General features: G+C 38.0%; 5 protein-coding genes across 9 annotated transcripts; 1 reads left to right on the top strand and 4 right to left on the bottom strand.

Moving 5' to 3' along the window:
- Positions 1-200: 200 nt before the first annotated feature.
- Positions 201-2,572, bottom strand: LOC103840623 (UDP-glucose 6-dehydrogenase 1). Its single transcript, XM_009117126.3, has 2 exons — positions 2,145-2,572; positions 201-1,778 (listed from the first exon to the last, which is right to left on the bottom strand). The coding sequence occupies exon 2, from the start codon at positions 1,776-1,778 to the stop codon at positions 333-335; it is 1,446 nt and encodes a 481-aa protein (XP_009115374.1). The 5' UTR covers positions 2,145-2,572; the 3' UTR covers positions 201-332.
- Positions 2,573-2,811: 239 nt separating this feature from the next.
- Positions 2,812-6,050, bottom strand: LOC103840622 (beta-glucosidase 40). The gene is made up of 11 exons (XM_009117125.3): positions 5,904-6,050; positions 5,115-5,240; positions 4,933-5,008; positions 4,764-4,835; positions 4,533-4,620; positions 4,196-4,451; positions 3,999-4,114; positions 3,690-3,913; positions 3,557-3,588; positions 3,358-3,460; positions 2,812-3,275 (listed from the first exon to the last, which is right to left on the bottom strand). Exons 1-11 carry the CDS (start codon positions 6,048-6,050, stop codon positions 2,989-2,991), a joined length of 1,527 nt encoding a protein of 508 aa, XP_009115373.1. The 3' UTR covers positions 2,812-2,988.
- A 3,588-nt stretch (positions 6,051-9,638) lies between these two features.
- Positions 9,639-11,247, bottom strand: LOC103840621 (peptidyl-prolyl cis-trans isomerase NIMA-interacting 4). 5 transcript variants are annotated; one of them, XM_033280887.1, is made up of 5 exons: positions 11,156-11,187; positions 10,604-10,744; positions 10,361-10,470; positions 9,968-10,110; positions 9,639-9,873 (listed from the first exon to the last, which is right to left on the bottom strand). In XM_033280887.1, exons 2-5 carry the CDS (start codon positions 10,737-10,739, stop codon positions 9,831-9,833), a joined length of 432 nt encoding a protein of 143 aa, XP_033136778.1. In that variant the 5' UTR covers positions 10,740-10,744; positions 11,156-11,187; the 3' UTR covers positions 9,639-9,830. The 5 variants fall into 5 exon arrangements, with proteins under 5 accessions (XP_033136778.1, XP_009115371.1, XP_009115372.1 ...); XM_009117123.3 differs by having other exon boundaries at positions 10,604-10,749; positions 11,121-11,176; XM_009117124.3 differs by lacking the exon at positions 11,156-11,187 and adding an exon at positions 10,991-11,128 and having other exon boundaries at positions 10,604-10,749.
- Positions 11,248-11,291: 44 nt separating this feature from the next.
- On the top strand, positions 11,292-13,679 carry LOC103840619 (COBW domain-containing protein 1). Its single transcript, XM_009117120.3, has 9 exons — positions 11,292-11,552; positions 11,636-11,853; positions 12,011-12,125; positions 12,327-12,416; positions 12,510-12,671; positions 12,777-12,896; positions 12,981-13,091; positions 13,192-13,273; positions 13,366-13,679. Exons 1-9 carry the CDS (start codon positions 11,415-11,417, stop codon positions 13,419-13,421), a joined length of 1,092 nt encoding a protein of 363 aa, XP_009115368.2. The 5' UTR covers positions 11,292-11,414; the 3' UTR covers positions 13,422-13,679.
- Positions 13,600-15,615, bottom strand: LOC103840620 (putative pentatricopeptide repeat-containing protein At1g26500). The gene is made up of 2 exons (XM_033280885.1): positions 13,822-15,615; positions 13,600-13,780 (listed from the first exon to the last, which is right to left on the bottom strand). Exon 1 carries the CDS (start codon positions 15,567-15,569, stop codon positions 13,896-13,898), a length of 1,674 nt encoding a protein of 557 aa, XP_033136776.1. The 5' UTR covers positions 15,570-15,615; the 3' UTR covers positions 13,600-13,780; positions 13,822-13,895.
- Positions 15,616-15,733: the final 118 nt, after the last annotated feature.

The raw sequence follows: 15,733 nt of genomic DNA, 5'->3' as shown, positions 1-15,733 counted from the left end.
CAAAAATACCCCTGAAAATCAGCTGGACCACAAACTTAAACCTTTTTTCTCTCTGGTTCTTATTATTTTATAATATTCAGACTTTTCACCCTATATGTTTCCAGTGACCAATTAAACCCGATTTGAAATAAACATGAAAGAATAAGATTTGTTACATTTTAGGAGGATTTTACTACGAACTACTTGGGCAGATTTTAGTATATATAAATATAAAATTTTGTATTCATCATATACTCTTCTAACTTAGGCCAGATTCAGACGTTTTACAACAAGGTTTAGGAATCAGAAGGAAACTCAATACTATATTATATGGGAACAAGAAGTTGTCTCCTTCATGCCACAGAAGGCATGTTCTTGAGCCATGAATCAAGCGGCTTACCAATAGAGTAAACAATAAACCCAATCTCACGCAGCTTCACTGCATCAACAACATTCCTACCATCAAACACAAAAGCAGGCTTACGCATACTCTCAAAGATCCTCTCGAAGTCCAACGACTTAAACTCATCCCACTCGGTCAAAACACAAATCCCATGCGCGTCTTTGGTCGCCTCGTAAGCATCCGAGACGACACTCACTTGCTCCAACATACCTTCAGCTTTGATCTGCTGAAGAGAAACCGGATGGTCCCAGTCAAACCTAGCCATAAAAAGATCTTTCCTGATCTGTTCTTCAAGAACCTGCGGGTCGTATATGCTCAGCTTGGCTTTGTCAGCGACCAATCTGTTGCAGACATCGATGGCTGGCGTCTCTCTAGTGTCCCCCGTGTCTTTCTTGAACGCAAAACCGAGTATCGCTACTTTCTTGCCTGATACGGTGTTGAACATCGAGGAAACAACCCGGTTTGCGAACCGGGTTTTCTGATAGTCGTTGACCTTGATGACTTGTTTCCAGTAGTTAGCTGCTTCCGGCAAGCCGTTGCACTCACAGATATAAATAAGATTGAGGATGTCCTTTTGGAAACAAGATCCACCGAAGCCAACACTCGCGTTCAAGAACTTGGGGCCGATTCTAGTATCTGTACCAACCGCATGAGCGACTTGTGTCACATCAGCTCCTGTGGCTTCGCATAGAGCAGACATTGCATTAACAGAAGATATCCTCTGAGCTAAAAACGCGTTTGCCGCGAGCTTGGACAGCTCAGCTGACCAGAGGTTAGTGCAGATGATGCGCTCCACTGGAACCCAATGAGCATACACATCTCTCAAAGCTTGAACAGCTTTTTCCCCAGCTGCATTACCCCTCCCACCGATTAGCACACGGTCCGGGTTATAGAGATCTTTAACCGCAGTGCCCTCAGCGAGAAACTCAGGGTTGGACAGAATCTGAAACTCTATCCCTTTGCTGTTATGCGTCAGTATCTTCTCAATAGCCTCTGCTGTTCTGACAGGGACTGTGGACTTCTCAACGACGATTTTGCTGGACTTGGATACGTCAGCGATCATACGAGCAGCGCTCTCCCAGTAAGTGAGGTCAGCAGCTTTGCCGGCGCCGAGGCCTTGTGTTTTGGTAGGAGTGTTGACCGAGACGAAGACGATGTCGCTCTCGAAGACGTGTCTCTCCACGTCTGTGCTGAAGAAGAGGTTTCTGCCTCTGCATTGTTTGACCACGTCGTCCAAGCCTGGCTCGTAGATGGGAAGCTTGTCGCTGTTCCAAGCGTTGATCCTTGGTTCGGAGATGTCGACGACGGATACTTCGATCTCGGGGCATTTGAGAGCCATCACGGCCATGGTTGGACCGCCCACGTAGCCGGCGCCAATGCAGCATATCTTCACCATCTTCACCATACAAAAGAGTAAAACTTTTAACAAATAATACGCAAGTAAACACGTAATCTAAATAAATAAAATGAATTGGGTAGTGAATCTGCATTAAAGCAAACACTTTATAAGCTCAGATCTATCGATTTGAAAGAAGATCACAGCAGAACAAGCTTCCAGGTTATAAAATTCACACGTGTTTGGACAAAACTAACGCAATGCGACACGAACAGTTTTGGTTGGTCTGATCAAAGAAAGAGATCATTTTCTACGCTTGTACGATCGCAAAGCCCATATTTTTAAAAAATGAATGATCTATCGATTCAAATTACGACAAGAACAGGCGAATGAGCAGATAAAAAGCAAAAAAGTTGAGAACTTTACCTTGCAGATACTCTTACTACGAGACTTGAGAGTGAACTAGCGAGAGAGAGAGAGAGAGAGGGTTACGGTGGAGAAAATGAGAGAGAAAAGCAAAAGGAGATTGCTGCGGTGGAGACGATTGTAATGGCAGAGGAGATATCTTATGATGAGTTATAAATACACTCACACACACACAGAGAGAGCCACTTGACTTGCACACTTCTAACTTTTAATTTATTTCTCCAAAAAAAATCTCCACACGCTTTTATCTCTTCATTCGATTATTGTGTTTTACCATAATTTAGTTACAGATTTTGACCATATCTCAAAGATTACTAGTATACACTTATTATAACTTTTTGTATATAATCTTCAAAATTTCAAAGAAAATAAAACTTAGATTTTAATGCTTTAAGGGTAAAACCCATTTAATTTTACTTTTTTTTTAAGATGAGCCTTCTAATAGGAATTTGTGGATGCCAAATTTAAGCAACTTCGTTTTCAATTTAATTCATTGCGGTATTCTCTCTGCATATATTAAATGTACTTAGTTAATTTTTTTTTGTTTCTAATCATCGTTGATGATGAATACATGCAAGTGGAGCATTCAATTTTTTTGGATCTATTTTTTTCAAAACAAAATTTTGAATACATGTGAATTAAATTGAGACCATCGATTCTATTGTAGTACATCATTTATATATTCTCATTTTTCTTTCATCATTAGAATAGAATATAGCAGGACATTTCAGTATAATTTGAAACTGTATCATTGACAAACTAACCTCCAATGGTTTTCTTGTGCTTAATGTTTTTCTTATAAATCGAAATCCATGACTAACAACATATAGTTATGTATAACATATCAAGAAGTGGAGTTCAAGAAAGAAGTGAACCAACGAACAGAGTCCTTAGGGTATCTTTTGAGCTTGTCTCTATAATCAACGAAGTAGAGACCAAATCTTGAACTGTAACCAGCCGCCCATTCCCAATTGTCCAACAGCGACCACGCAAAGTACCCTTTCACATTGCATCCATCCTCTTTAATCGCTGCTTGTAAGCTAGAAAGATAGTCATGATGGTACTTGATTCTCTTCGCATCCTTGAGAGCTTCTTCTCTTGAGATTAGAACGTTGTTTGAATCGTCCATTCCTACAACAAAACACAAACAATCATCATCATCACAAGTCTCTTTCTCGTGGATCTAGAGGGTTTAAGGATGTGTGTGCTTTACCATTTTCAGTGATAAAGACTGGTGGGTTTCCATATCGTTGCTTGACGTAGTTCATCAAGCTTCTCATCCCTCTAGGCACTATGTACAACCATATCGAACTAGCCTGTCCACAACATCAACAGAAATTAACACCAGCTTACAAATTTTTTAGATATTAATTAATTAACTAGAGTTACTAATGATAATAATATTTACTTACTCTGTCTCCTATTGCGTTCAGACCCTTGAAAGCTGAAATTGAAAACAAAGATTATCAATGAAGTGGTAGTAGATACTCATAACTATGGTTTTAACTTTTAACTTTAAGTGAGAGGCAAGTGTGCATTTCTTACGTAGAGTGACGGTTCCAGAATCAGAAACGGCGTCGTGTAAGAGAGTGCCAATAAGATTGGTGTCATTGTTCCTTGCGTAGTACGTTGTGTAATGATTAATCCCTACAAAATCTAGTGAACCCTTCATCAGAGCAGACTGAGATCCCGTGAATACTGGCAATCTGCTTCCAACTCTGCTTCTCATCGAACTCGGGTAGTCCCCAAACATCAACGGATCCAAAAACCTAACATCGTATTAAGACATATCACTTTTTAATTAATTAACGGCGGTTGCGTTATGGATTAGTTTATAGCTTTGTTGAAGCTTACCAGCCAAGTTGAAAGTCTTGAGCTCTTTGTGCAGCTTCAATGTCCTCTGTCTTGTTTGACTCCGGTTCATACCACATCACATCAAACGCTATCCCTAATGAACCTCCTTGTTTTGCCTATCACATGTATACATCAGAATTGTATATCTTAATTAAACTTTCGTATAATATAATGTTTTCAATGTAGTATTGACTTACCTTATACTTTTTCCTATAGATATCGGATACGGTGGCGTGAGTGAGAAGAACATTGTGACCAACGATGTAAGGCTCGGTGGATGAGTTTCCAGAGCGACAAGTAAGCTTAAAAAGAATAGTGCAACGGCCTGGAGCTTGTAGACCAACGTCATAACCTTGTATAGCGAATGTGTGTGGCTCATTGAATGTGATCCAGTGTTTTACTCTATCTCCAAATCTCTGGAAACAAACCTCTGCATAGGCTGCAAAATCATTTCTGCCAAAACAATAAAACCATAAGATTCTTCTCTGTGTATGTAGTAGTTTTATGTGGGATTTTTGTATGGGATAAGGTTACATGATTTGTGGGTTTAGCCAACCGAGGTATCGATCATGGAGTGCCTGAGGAAGGTCCCAATGGTATAACGTCACGTATGGCTCGATCCCTACAATTGTTTTGTTTTAATAATACTTGTGAAATTCAACCAAAAGCAATTTTATAAAAAACGTATTCAATGATTGATGTTCACTAGATGACTAGGTTGGACCCTTACAAACATGCAACAAAAAGATACAAATAAATAAATACCTTTAGCAAGTAAAGCATTTATGAGTTTGTTGTAGTGATCGATTCCGGCTTCGTTTATTTGTCCCACGCCATCTGTAAACAACACATAATATTAATCATCATTAGCAATAGATCCATCAAGAGTCATCTCAAATAGTACTAAAACTTTCAAAGATATGTATAGTGGTACTTGGGAAGATGCGTGCCCACGAGATGGAAAATCTATAAGCGTCCATGCCCATGTTCTTCATGAGTTGTACATCTTCCTGCACTCGCCATTTTTTTATAATTTTAATCAAAACTAATTACTTGCGTTTCTTTTGGAAATGTATACTTATTCAAATGTTTGTTGATAGTATAAACTAGGGTTACCTCGTAACGGTGGTACTGATCAACAGCAATATCAGCGTTGCTAAAATCAGTGATTTTACCAAAAGCGTGGGAGAATGTGTCCCATATCGTTGGACCTCTTCCTTCTTCCTTTACTGCTCCCTCGTGCTGCACCAATTATTGATATCAGTAATTTTATTTCTTTATTACAAGGCTTTGTCCATTATTATGTTCATTTTCATTTTGGGTATATTCTAAACACTGAATCCGAAATTCCAGCTAGAAAAATGCACTAACGTTAGTAATTGAAACATTAATTGGATGTGCTTGGTTAGGTAGGAAGACACAAGCAAAGACTTTGGTTTTACTTGACTTGCAGGTTATGCTGGAATTGAGGGAAAAAAGAAAAGGGAAAATATTATTGTGAAAATGTGTAAAAGAATGGGTCGTTGTATGAAAAGACCTGAACTTTTGGGAAAAAAAAAACAGAACCCACAAGAAAAGGAGCAGGAAGTATTGAATGCCCCGTGACTCATGAACGTATGTGGTCTTGTTTACGCGTCACACAATCATTCGTGTATTTATCTATGGATCATATTTCAAGAACAGATGCAACTACTTATCTAACACTCGATGTTGGAAGAACAAAACATATCACATGGGGAACGTATATGTTCTGATGATGGCCTTATTTCTGGTCGTGGACAAAATTTTTTTTCAGATTTCTTAGCACTTAAAAGGAAAAGATAAATAGCTTATACACAATAGATAAACAAAGAAGTAATTAAATTAATAAATAGAAAAATAAAGAGAGTGGAGAGGAGAGGGGACCTGAAAAGCAGAAGATGCAGTTCCGAAGACAAAGCCCTTTGGAAAACTGCCTCTCGAGATATCCTGAGCACATACGCATCTCGTATCCATCATCATCACCACCACCATTACCATCCCCATCACCATGATTAATCTCCTTGAACCCATCTCTGCTTTAGTCTTTTCGTCTCCAGTTACATATATTTATGTGTAGTGTAGATCGGAAGGAAACTCTTTTCTATTTTGTATGAGGAAGAAGAGAGACAAATCAAGGATAAAGAAAGAAAAAAGAGGAATGCGAGTGAGGAAAATGCTATGAAGTGGATGCTATATATAGGATGTAAAGGTGACTAGTGAGAGATATGAAATCTTCGGATCAAATGCCGATTAATATTCAAAAAAATAAACAAAAATAAATGCCTATTAATATTTTTTCAAATTGAAATTTATGAAACTAAGAAAAAAAATCAATACATTAAAGGGTTAGTGGGAGTAGAATTTATGTAGAGTTGGTTGATTGTAAGAATCAAGAGATTTGTTATATTTTTAAAGAGTTGTAAATGGTTTTCATATTTAAAAAAGTTTATCAAACTATACTAGTACAGTGAAACCTCAATAAATTAATAATGTTGGGACTACACCAAAACTATAATTTTTTATTATTAATTTATAAAGATATTAATTTATCGATATACTAATTGAATCAAAAACTCAATTTGGAACTATAAAATTATATTATTTTATAGAGATTTTTAGTGTATATTAATTTATAGAGTATTAATTTAAAGAGGTTATACTGTATACTGATTTAAGAATCTTGAGGTCATATGAAAGATTTGTGAAGTTTTGTTGTATGAGTAAAATTGTTTAGAATTTAAGTCTTAATAACACTAGATTTGATAGAATTATAGAATCATTAAAAACCAAACTTTTTGAATAACAAGAGACTTTATAAATTATTAAATAATTACAAAACCAATAACACTGGATTTGAGTAAAAATGTTAGAATCCATTAACCAATAACATTAGAATTTAATAATTTTAACAATCATTAGAAATTTCACTATATGAAATATTTGGATCAAATGCCAATTATTATTTTTTTCAAAAAATAAATAAATGTCGATTAATATTTTTCAAATTGAAATTTATGAAATTAAGAAAAAAAATTAATACATTAAAACGATTTTGAGAGGAAAACAAATATATAAAGTCAGACAAAAATACATGAAAAGTAAATTATATTTTATGCATAAAAGCAGTGATTTATTTTTGGATAAAAAAATCAGATGTTAATTATAAATCATATACTTATTTATGTCAGAGTTTTAGTCAACTTCATCAACCACTATAGGGAAAACAAAATAGTAACTTAGAAATATATTTATATAAAGTTTTAAGAAAATTTAAAGTTCGGATATAAGATATGATGTATTCGAAATTAATTATGCAACCAATTTTACACCTCTTCTGTTTCTGCTTTTTGCTTTCTGTTATGCTATTTTGTTAAGGTATATATTGGTTATCGAGAAGACAATGATATGTTGTTGACCAGTATGGAACAACTTATGGCAAAACATTAATTTTTTTTTTTGGGTAAAATATAAAGATATTATTACCAATTTTAAGTTTTTGACAGAAGCACAGAGACAACAAGAAACAGAGCAAATAAACATGGCAAAACATTAATTTCTTAACATAATTGAGTTATAAACATAAAAATATGTCATTGTATGTATTTTTCGAACCATGGTAAGTATTTGATCTTTGATTTGCATGTTTTAAACAAGAACGATTTTTGTTTTGTTTTGTATATTAAGAATTTTAAATAAATTAGATTAGCTCCTTAGAATGATAGGTGAGGAGATCAGTAACTTGAAGAGGCGGGGGTTAAATCAAGAGGATGATGTAAGTCTTTGGCAGAGGGAGAACGGGGAATTTAAAGAAATTTTTCTCACTTCACATATTTGGAGCCTTACAAGGAGCAAATCTCCTAAAGTTTCTTGGTACAAGGGAGTTTGGTTTGCGGGGGCTACTCCCAAGTTCTCTTTTATCACGTGGTTAGCTGCTCATAACAGACTAGCGATAGGGGATAGAATACTAAGGTGGAATCCACAGGCAGATCATGTATGCTGGTTGTGCAAATCAGAAGTGGAATCAATAGATCATCTCTTCTTTGAGTGCTCCTACTATAAAGAAGTTTGGAAGGGAACGGTAAAGAATTTGGGGGGGGGGGATGGAAAATCTTTATCAATGGAACAGAGTGATTCGAGCTGTGGTGACTGGCTCGCAAGAGAAGGAGCTATTGTATCTGATGAGATATTGTATCCAAGTGATAGTTTATGCTATTTGGCATGAAAGAAATGTGAGGAGAGTTGGCGAGTCTTCTCAGCCTGCAGTTTGTTTAAGTGCTAGATGTTGGGATTGTGAAATTCCGTATCCAACTCTATCTTATCTTATTAGTACGATATTGTCCACTTTGGGCCTAGGAGGCTAGCCCGCATGGATTTACTTTTGGTTTCCTTCCCAAAAGGCCTCGTACTATTAGAGTTGGATATCTCTTTATATATTAGACTTTCCTTTGTCTAATATCCGATGTGGGACTTAACTTGTTATCTCACATTAGATTGGATAAGATGGTGCGAAATCGAATCACATCGCTAAGAAGGAAACCGGATGGGAAACACGAGAAGACAATGAGTATTTGGTTTGGGAGAAGTTAAAGGAGCAGTAGTAGCTTTGTCTGTGTTTTTTCATTTCTTTGGAGTATATATGCAATTCACTCTGTAAAAAAGTTTTTTTTGTTTGAATAAATTTAAATTTTTTTCAAAAAAAAAAAGAGGTATCCCACGATTTCATGCTTAATCTCTTAATAACATAATGTGGATGAAAAGACTATAAGAAACCGCCAATAAAGGGGTAGCAATTTATGACGAAAGCTGCTGCTGCTACTGATAAATTTGCGGTTGTGTTGTGGCCCCTCTCTTATTATATCACTCACAACTTGTTCCCATTTTGCTCTTTTTCTTCTGTACTCTTTTTATTTCTATACAAAGAAATAATATTTTTTTGGGTGCGAAGTCATTTACCAATCACACGCATTGCGATGCTCTAGTAGTCTAGTTAGTTCCTACTTCCTATGATGATAAGCACCATTCCGTTTCTCTGTTCCTTTCTTTTTTTTTTTTTCTTTTTGGCGTGGTTATGCATATATGTGTGCAGTAACTACACTTATGTGAATATAAATGAATTCACAAGTGGGAATATTTACAAGTGGCTTGTGAAGTCATTGAATATGCTTGTTTTGAAAATACTTCACAAGGTGACACACGTAATCGAATTATTGCTTTCTACAAAAATCGAATAAACAAACAAAGTTGGATGGAGGAATGGGGAGTTGCGCAATTATATATGCACTTTATAATCACTTTTATATGCGTTTTGTTAGATTCACACTAACAAATTCAACGACCTCCAACACCTTTTTTTCTTTCTAGTTTTATCCATTTACACACTTGTGTTCACATTCCTATGCATTTGTTTTAGCTTTTACCTTTCATATTTATATACATTACTTTCAGAGATTCCGGAACTGGTAGGGCCTAAAACCATATATTTTTCTTACGACCTGAAACAGATATTCCCAAAGCCAATAACCTTAAGCTACCACCGTTTATGGTCGATGTCACTGGTGTGAATATGATCGTTTCTTCGTTAAACAAATGACGGGCTAGATATAATAGCTTTGTGAGAAACAACACCGCAAAAATATATAATAGCCTTTAAGAAATTCATTATTCAAAACGACAGAGAAGATTTGTTAACAATTTGAAGCAAACATTTAACCAGAACAACAAAAGCTGAGTTTTTTTTTTATATATATAGGTTACAGTAAACAACTAGCAAGTGACTTCCACAAGAGCAGAGCATAGCAGATGTGTAATCTGTCAATTCTTCCTTCCTTCAGACAGGATGATGTGGTATCCGTGCCTGCAATCATCTCATTCATCATCAACTAAATATAGCACCAAAACAAATCAGATATGAAAGAAGAGAGAGAGAGAGAGAGAGGATGTAGACATACGTAGATTTGAAAGGAGCACTGGTGACACCAACAGGTGTGTTGAAGGCAACATCTTGGAAGGGACCTGCCATCTTTCCTCTAGGGAACCATCCAAGATCTCCTCCTTTTTTCCCTGATGGGCACTCTGAGTACTCTGCTGCAATCTGACATAGGTTCCAACCCAAAACAAATCCTTGTTTGAGATTCCTCACCACACAACAACTATGTACATATAGCTAACCGAAAACTGAAACTCGCAGGTCTCTAAAGATCAATGAACTACTGAGGTGTTGAAATGTGTGTGTTCATCTGTTATGTACATGTTAAAGCTATAGATGATACTTGCACTCTCTAGGATTAGATGTTTTAATTCATTACCAATAAAAAAAGGAGAGCAAATTAAGGAATTTTAACCTTTGCAAACTCAGCAGGAGGAACCTTGTCTCCATTGCTCAACCAACCATCTTGCAACTTTTTGTATGCCTCGTTGATCTTCCCTTGCTTTTCACACAAAACGTGTCTCGCTGAAAAAACAAAACCATTGCAGCGTTCACGACAACATTTCTATGCTATTTTTACTACACATGTCTCAAGTTTTGTAAAATAACACACAAGAAGACAAGTATTAGAGACAGAAATGAACTGAAAAAAAAACACCTTTAACATAAGTGCAGGTTCCGAGACCATCAGCGGCTTTTCCAGATTTGCCTTTACCCTTGGAGGCAGCAGCTTCATCACTGCCACTTGCTTGCTTTCCCTTACCCTTCCCTCCACCTTTTGCGTCTTTCCCCATCTACTCTACACTATAAACAGCACAAGTATTAGGCACTTGACTTTATTAACATGACACACACACGTCTTGTAAACCCTAAAAGCCCTAAACCCTGAAACATAGATTGCATCTAAGTGCAAGTGACTTGGAATCTCTAACGTGAAAAACGTGCTTAAAGGGCACACTTTTGAGGCTTCAAATCAACCACTTAGTAAGCTCAGATCCATTGAATGATCACATCACAACAAGATTTCGGATTGAATAACACGAACCCGAGCTTTTAGTATACATATACAGAGTCAGAGGATTGACCAATAAACTACAAATCTTCCACATCCGAAAAAAAAACAATATCAAAAGGAGCTATCTTTCGAAACAAATGATCATGTCAAGAATTTTTACAAGGTGAGCAGAAGAAGACGAGGGAGGCACTTTACCTTCTTCTTGCCGATTGAACGATCGAGAAACGAAGAGCGAGAGAGCGAGAGAGAGAGATAACCCATTTATTGATATGGGCTCGGCCCATTTACGAGGAGTGGATTGATTTTAATTGAACGAACTAAGCCAAACCGCACTAAATCGAATCAAACCGGCTAAACCGAACTGACTAAACGGAGCTGATGTGAGTTTTTGTTTTATAAACTCTGGCGAACAAGAAAGAGAGTCTTTGACGGCGTCTCTGCAGAAGAGAGAAAAATGGCGGACGATGAAGAACCACCGATGGCTGTTCAAATCCAACCTGATATTCCCACTCTCTCCGCGGAGGAATCAAGCGAGGCTGTTTCCGTCGGTGTCACTGTCATCACTGGCTATCTCGGCGCCGGAAAGTCCACCGTAAGCAATTAGGAATTTACATCTTTGATTGATATACTTGTGAAGTGTTGATTGTTAACTGTTATGTGAATTGATTTGGGCAGCTTGTGAACTATATTCTGAACGGGAAACACGGGAAGAAAATAGCCGTGATTCTGAATGAGTTTGGGGAAGAGATTGGAGTTGAGAGGGCTATGATCAACGAAGGTGAAGGAGGTGCCCTTGTTGAAGAATGGGTCGAGCTTGCTAATGGCTGTATTTGCTGCACTGTCAAGCACAGTCTTGTTCAAGCTCTCGAGCAGCTTGTTCAGAGGAAAGACAGGTTCATAATCATATCTTTATTTTAATTAATGATCCTTGTCCCTAAAGTTCTAAGATTTGGTGAAATGAAGTTGAAGTATAGTCACTTGCATTTTGGAGAAAATAACTCCTGTTTGATTTACTAGACGTTCTTTGCTTTTGCTTTCGCGTGCGTGCAGGCTTGATCATATACTGCTGGAGACAACAGGTTTAGCAAATCCGGCTCCTCTGGCTTCTATTCTTTGGCTGGATGATCAGTTAGAATCAGAAGTCAAGCTTGACTGCATTGTTACTGTGAGTATCTTGAAGCTGCTCTTTATACTTCTCCTATACACAGCGCAGATGAATTGTAAATACATATCACAGTTTATATTTCTTCGTTATTTATAGCATATATGTCTCTGGGTTGCTTGCTTTCTTTTCTCTCTGGTTCTAGTAATATATTGCTTAGGCATCTTGTTCCTAGTGCCTTTACTGACTTAGCTGCTTGAACAGGTCGTGGATGCAAAGAACCTTCGGTTTCAGCTCAATGAGCGCCGTGACTCATCCTCATTTCCTGAGGCTTTTAACCAAATAGCATTTGCGGTAACCCTCTTGTGACGCAATAACCCTGACTTTCTGCCTACTGCATCGTACATCTAACCTCATCATGAACTGGATTCTTAATTCGTTTTATAGGACACGGTAATAATGAACAAGGTTGACTTGATTTCTCAAGAGGAATCTGATGAACTGGAGAAGGAGATTCATTCCATCAATTCCCTCGCCAATGTCATCCGTTCTGTCAGATGCCAAGTTGATTTGTCCAACATATTAGACTGCCAAGCATATGATTCAACCGTTAAGTCTCATAAACTTCTCTTCTCTGTGTACATGTTTGAGTACTATTTATTCTTTTGACTACAACAATTGAACCTTTCTTTCCTTCTATACTGCTGCATTTAGCATGTTAGTCGGCTTGAATCCCTGCTAGAAGCAAATAAATCATTAACGACAACGGATCTTCATGATAGTGGAGTGAGGACTCTTTGCATCAGTGAACCTCAGCCTATAAACCTCGACAAGGTAGCAAACTCATGGAACATTATTTGACTAGTGGTTAAATAATAGTGTTCGTCGTTACACACCTCCTTGTTCTTCGTTTTACAGGTTCGTTTATGGCTTGAGGAAATTCTGTGGGACAAGAAATTGGATATGGATGTATATCGTTGCAAGGCTGTATTAAACATTCAAAACTCAGACCAGATGCATATTTTGCAGGTAATATAGTCTAGTCATGAAATGAAACATGAACAAAAGGTCTTGTGACCACCCGGAAAGTGCTTCTTCACATTGCCTCCATGTTATTGAATATACGCAGGCCGTTAAAGAGATATATGAGATAGTTCCAGCGCGAAAATGGAGTGAAGAAGAGAATAGAGTGAACAAAATAGTGTTTATAGGTCAGAACTCCTTTTTTGTATAGTAGTTATCATTATTGCTAACAAACATCTTTCTCTCTGCTTGCTGATTCATGTTACTGAAACATGTACAGGACACAAACTGGACGAAGAAGCTCTTAAAACCGGGTTAAGAGAGTGCAGACCATGAAGAAAAACCTTAGATATTGCAGTGCAAAACCAGATGACCTAAACCATTTTGGTTTTTACCGATCTGGTACGAAGCTCTTTAGTATCAACAACTGATTTGGGGTTTTTGAATATTGTAATTTTACCATCCGAGTGTAGTTTTACAGTAGAATCTTATAGTTGATGCTGTTATATCGATTTTGTATTTTGGAATGTACTACATTAGCTTCTGTGCCACATTCATTTTCAATCAAATTTTGAACAACAACAAAAACATCTACAGTTTATTTCCCTTCTTCTACAAGGTAACAAGCAATGCACTACTAAATCTTTCTTCATGAACAAACCACCTTGCGATTATTCTATACTAGCATCTCTGTGTAACCTTACATGCTCTCCCCGAAGTGCATAGATTATTCTATACTCTATTAATCAACTGGCAGAACAAACTGGTACCGTGCAGACTCAGTAGACGGTGATGCGGTAGAAACTAGGGTTAGGTTGGCATTGTACATCGGTTAGGCAAAGGAGGCAACACAGGGGATGTTTCTTCTCTATTTCTCCTTCTCTCTCTCGTAGTCATTTTCTCTCCATACCTCTGGAATATATCCGCCAAATCAAACAAACCCACTTCTCTAAGTTTCTTAGCCATCTCTTCAAACATCACCACACCTTCCTCATTAGAATAACAATGCAAGAACTTGTTATAATCAAATCTAGGAACTTCAACCCCTCTCTTCAACGTCCTCTCAATATACTTTGTAGCTTCCAACCGTTTCCCCGCCTTAACCATACCTCCAACGAATATAGTATCGAAATTCACCAACGGGTCTGGTCCTTTCCTTCCTCTTCTCCCTAAATGCCCTTGCAGCAACATAAGATACGTATGCATTATCGGCTCGCACCCTCTTTGTATCATCTTCCTGAAAACCTCTGTTGCTTCGCTCGCCCGTTTAATCTTCACCAACCCTTTGATCAAAGCATGATAGATACTAATATCCGGATTCTCAATCGCCTCAACCGTCTTGTAAGCCTCTGCAACTCTTCGTTTAGCTAATAGCCCGTAGATTATCGACGCCCAAGTTAAGTTATCCACCTGAATCTCTCTCTCACGCATTTCATCGAACAGTTTACGGGCAGTATCAACCCTTCCGTTTTTACACAACCAATCAATCATAACCCTGTAGAAAGACACATCCAAACCCTCACCTCGTTTCGACACCATCACGTAAAAGACCTTGGAAGCTTCATCGAACTGGTTCTTCTTCAAAAGCGTCTCCAACATCTTCTTCCCAGCTTCAACATCCACTTCAAACCCCTCCTCCATCATCAAATTCCAAACCTTTGCAGCTTCAACCAAATCACCAACGTCGCAAAACCCTTCAATCATCGTCCTATAAGTCACCTCGTCAGGTTTGATACAATCTCTCAGCTTAGCAACCACATACTTAGCTTCTTCAACAAGCTTCTCCTTACACAGAGTCTCCACCGCTCTGTTCAGCGTTGTGACATTGTAACTGTATCCAAACCCGTTCATCAGATGGAAAAAGCTGACGCATTTCTTCATCTCTCTAGCGGAAGCAAGCGTTTGCAGCACGACGCGAAACGTCTTGTCGTTGGCTAATCCTCGCTTTCCGGTTTCTTGAGCTAATTCCCAGAAAAGGTCCATGTTTCTTGATTTCCCGACGATTCCGAGGATCTTGTTGGAAGTGACGGAGGTGTGGGAGAAGTCTGGGTGGTGGGTCTGCGAGTAGAGGAAGAAGCGGTGGACCGGGCGCCATGAGAGGGGGAAGTTGTTGCAGACTTGGAGGAAGAAGTCGTGTGTGAGTTGAAACTCGGTGGAGGAGAGTTTGGAGACGAGTCGTGAATCGGGGGAGTTTTGTTGTTGGTAGAGGATTGTGCAGACGCGGAGGAGATGGTCTTGGTTTACTGGAGTGATGGTGGCTCGAGGTTGAGTTAACTCGGTAGTGAATCGACGGTGGAGGAGTAAGAATCGCCGAGTTTGGTTTCTGATGTTAATCATCCTCCGACAAGGAACGACGACGATGCTAGTAAATATTAAATTAGTTAAAAGAAAATTAGGGTTAAAGGAAGCATAAAGAAAAAAAGAATTGGAAATGCGGCGTATCGAACCCAGTGCCTCTCGCATGCAAAGCAAGCGCTCTACCATTTGAGCTACATCCCCATTTAAATTATATATACGTTCATTATGTAATATACAAATATGAGATCGTAAGGGAGCGAAAAGTTCGTTAAGTTAGTTAGTAGGCACCACGAAACTGAAGGTTGAGATTCAGTCTTCTTCCGCCATTCGCGATACCATCTTCAATTTCT

This window comes from Brassica rapa, chromosome A09 (assembly GCF_000309985.2).
Source record: "Brassica rapa cultivar Chiifu-401-42 chromosome A09, CAAS_Brap_v3.01, whole genome shotgun sequence".
Taxonomy (NCBI): Eukaryota; Viridiplantae; Streptophyta; class Magnoliopsida; order Brassicales; family Brassicaceae; genus Brassica; species Brassica rapa.
The sequence above is the reverse complement of the archived record's forward strand: the minus strand, read 5'-3'. Positions and strand labels throughout refer to the sequence as shown.

What these genes read in the sequence shown, in the direction of transcription:
- LOC103840623 (XM_009117126.3), bottom strand. Translation starts at nt 1,778, where the DNA reads ATGGTGAAGATATGCTGCATTGGCGCCGGCTACGTGGGCGGTCCAACC.
- LOC103840622 (XM_009117125.3), bottom strand. Translation starts at nt 6,050, where the DNA reads ATGGGTTCAAGGAGATTAATCATGGTGATGGGGATGGTAATGGTGGTG. An exon ending in AAATGCTTTACTTGCTAAAG is followed by an intron (nt 4,621 to 4,763) that starts GTATTTATTTAT and finishes AAACAATTGTAG; the next exon opens with GGATCGAGCCATACGTGACG. An exon ending in CAAGACTTTCAACTTGGCTG is followed by an intron (nt 3,914 to 3,998) that starts GTAAGCTTCAAC and finishes ATACGATGTTAG; the next exon opens with GTTTTTGGATCCGTTGATGT.
- LOC103840621 (XM_009117122.3), bottom strand. Translation starts at nt 10,739, where the DNA reads ATGGGGAAAGACGCAAAAGGTGGAGGGAAGGGTAAGGGAAAGCAAGCA. An exon ending in AACCTGCACTTATGTTAAAG is followed by an intron (nt 10,471 to 10,603) that starts GTGTTTTTTTTT and finishes TTGTTTTTTCAG; the next exon opens with CGAGACACGTTTTGTGTGAA. An exon ending in CTCCTGCTGAGTTTGCAAAG is followed by an intron (nt 10,111 to 10,360) that starts GTTAAAATTCCT and finishes AACCTATGTCAG; the next exon opens with ATTGCAGCAGAGTACTCAGA.
- LOC103840619 (XM_009117120.3), top strand. Translation starts at nt 11,415, where the DNA reads ATGGCGGACGATGAAGAACCACCGATGGCTGTTCAAATCCAACCTGAT. An exon ending in TCGGCGCCGGAAAGTCCACC is followed by an intron (nt 11,553 to 11,635) that starts GTAAGCAATTAG and finishes TGATTTGGGCAG; the next exon opens with CTTGTGAACTATATTCTGAA. An exon ending in CTTGTTCAGAGGAAAGACAG is followed by an intron (nt 11,854 to 12,010) that starts GTTCATAATCAT and finishes GCGTGCGTGCAG; the next exon opens with GCTTGATCATATACTGCTGG.
- LOC103840620 (XM_033280885.1), bottom strand. Translation starts at nt 15,569, where the DNA reads ATGGTAGAGCGCTTGCTTTGCATGCGAGAGGCACTGGGTTCGATACGC.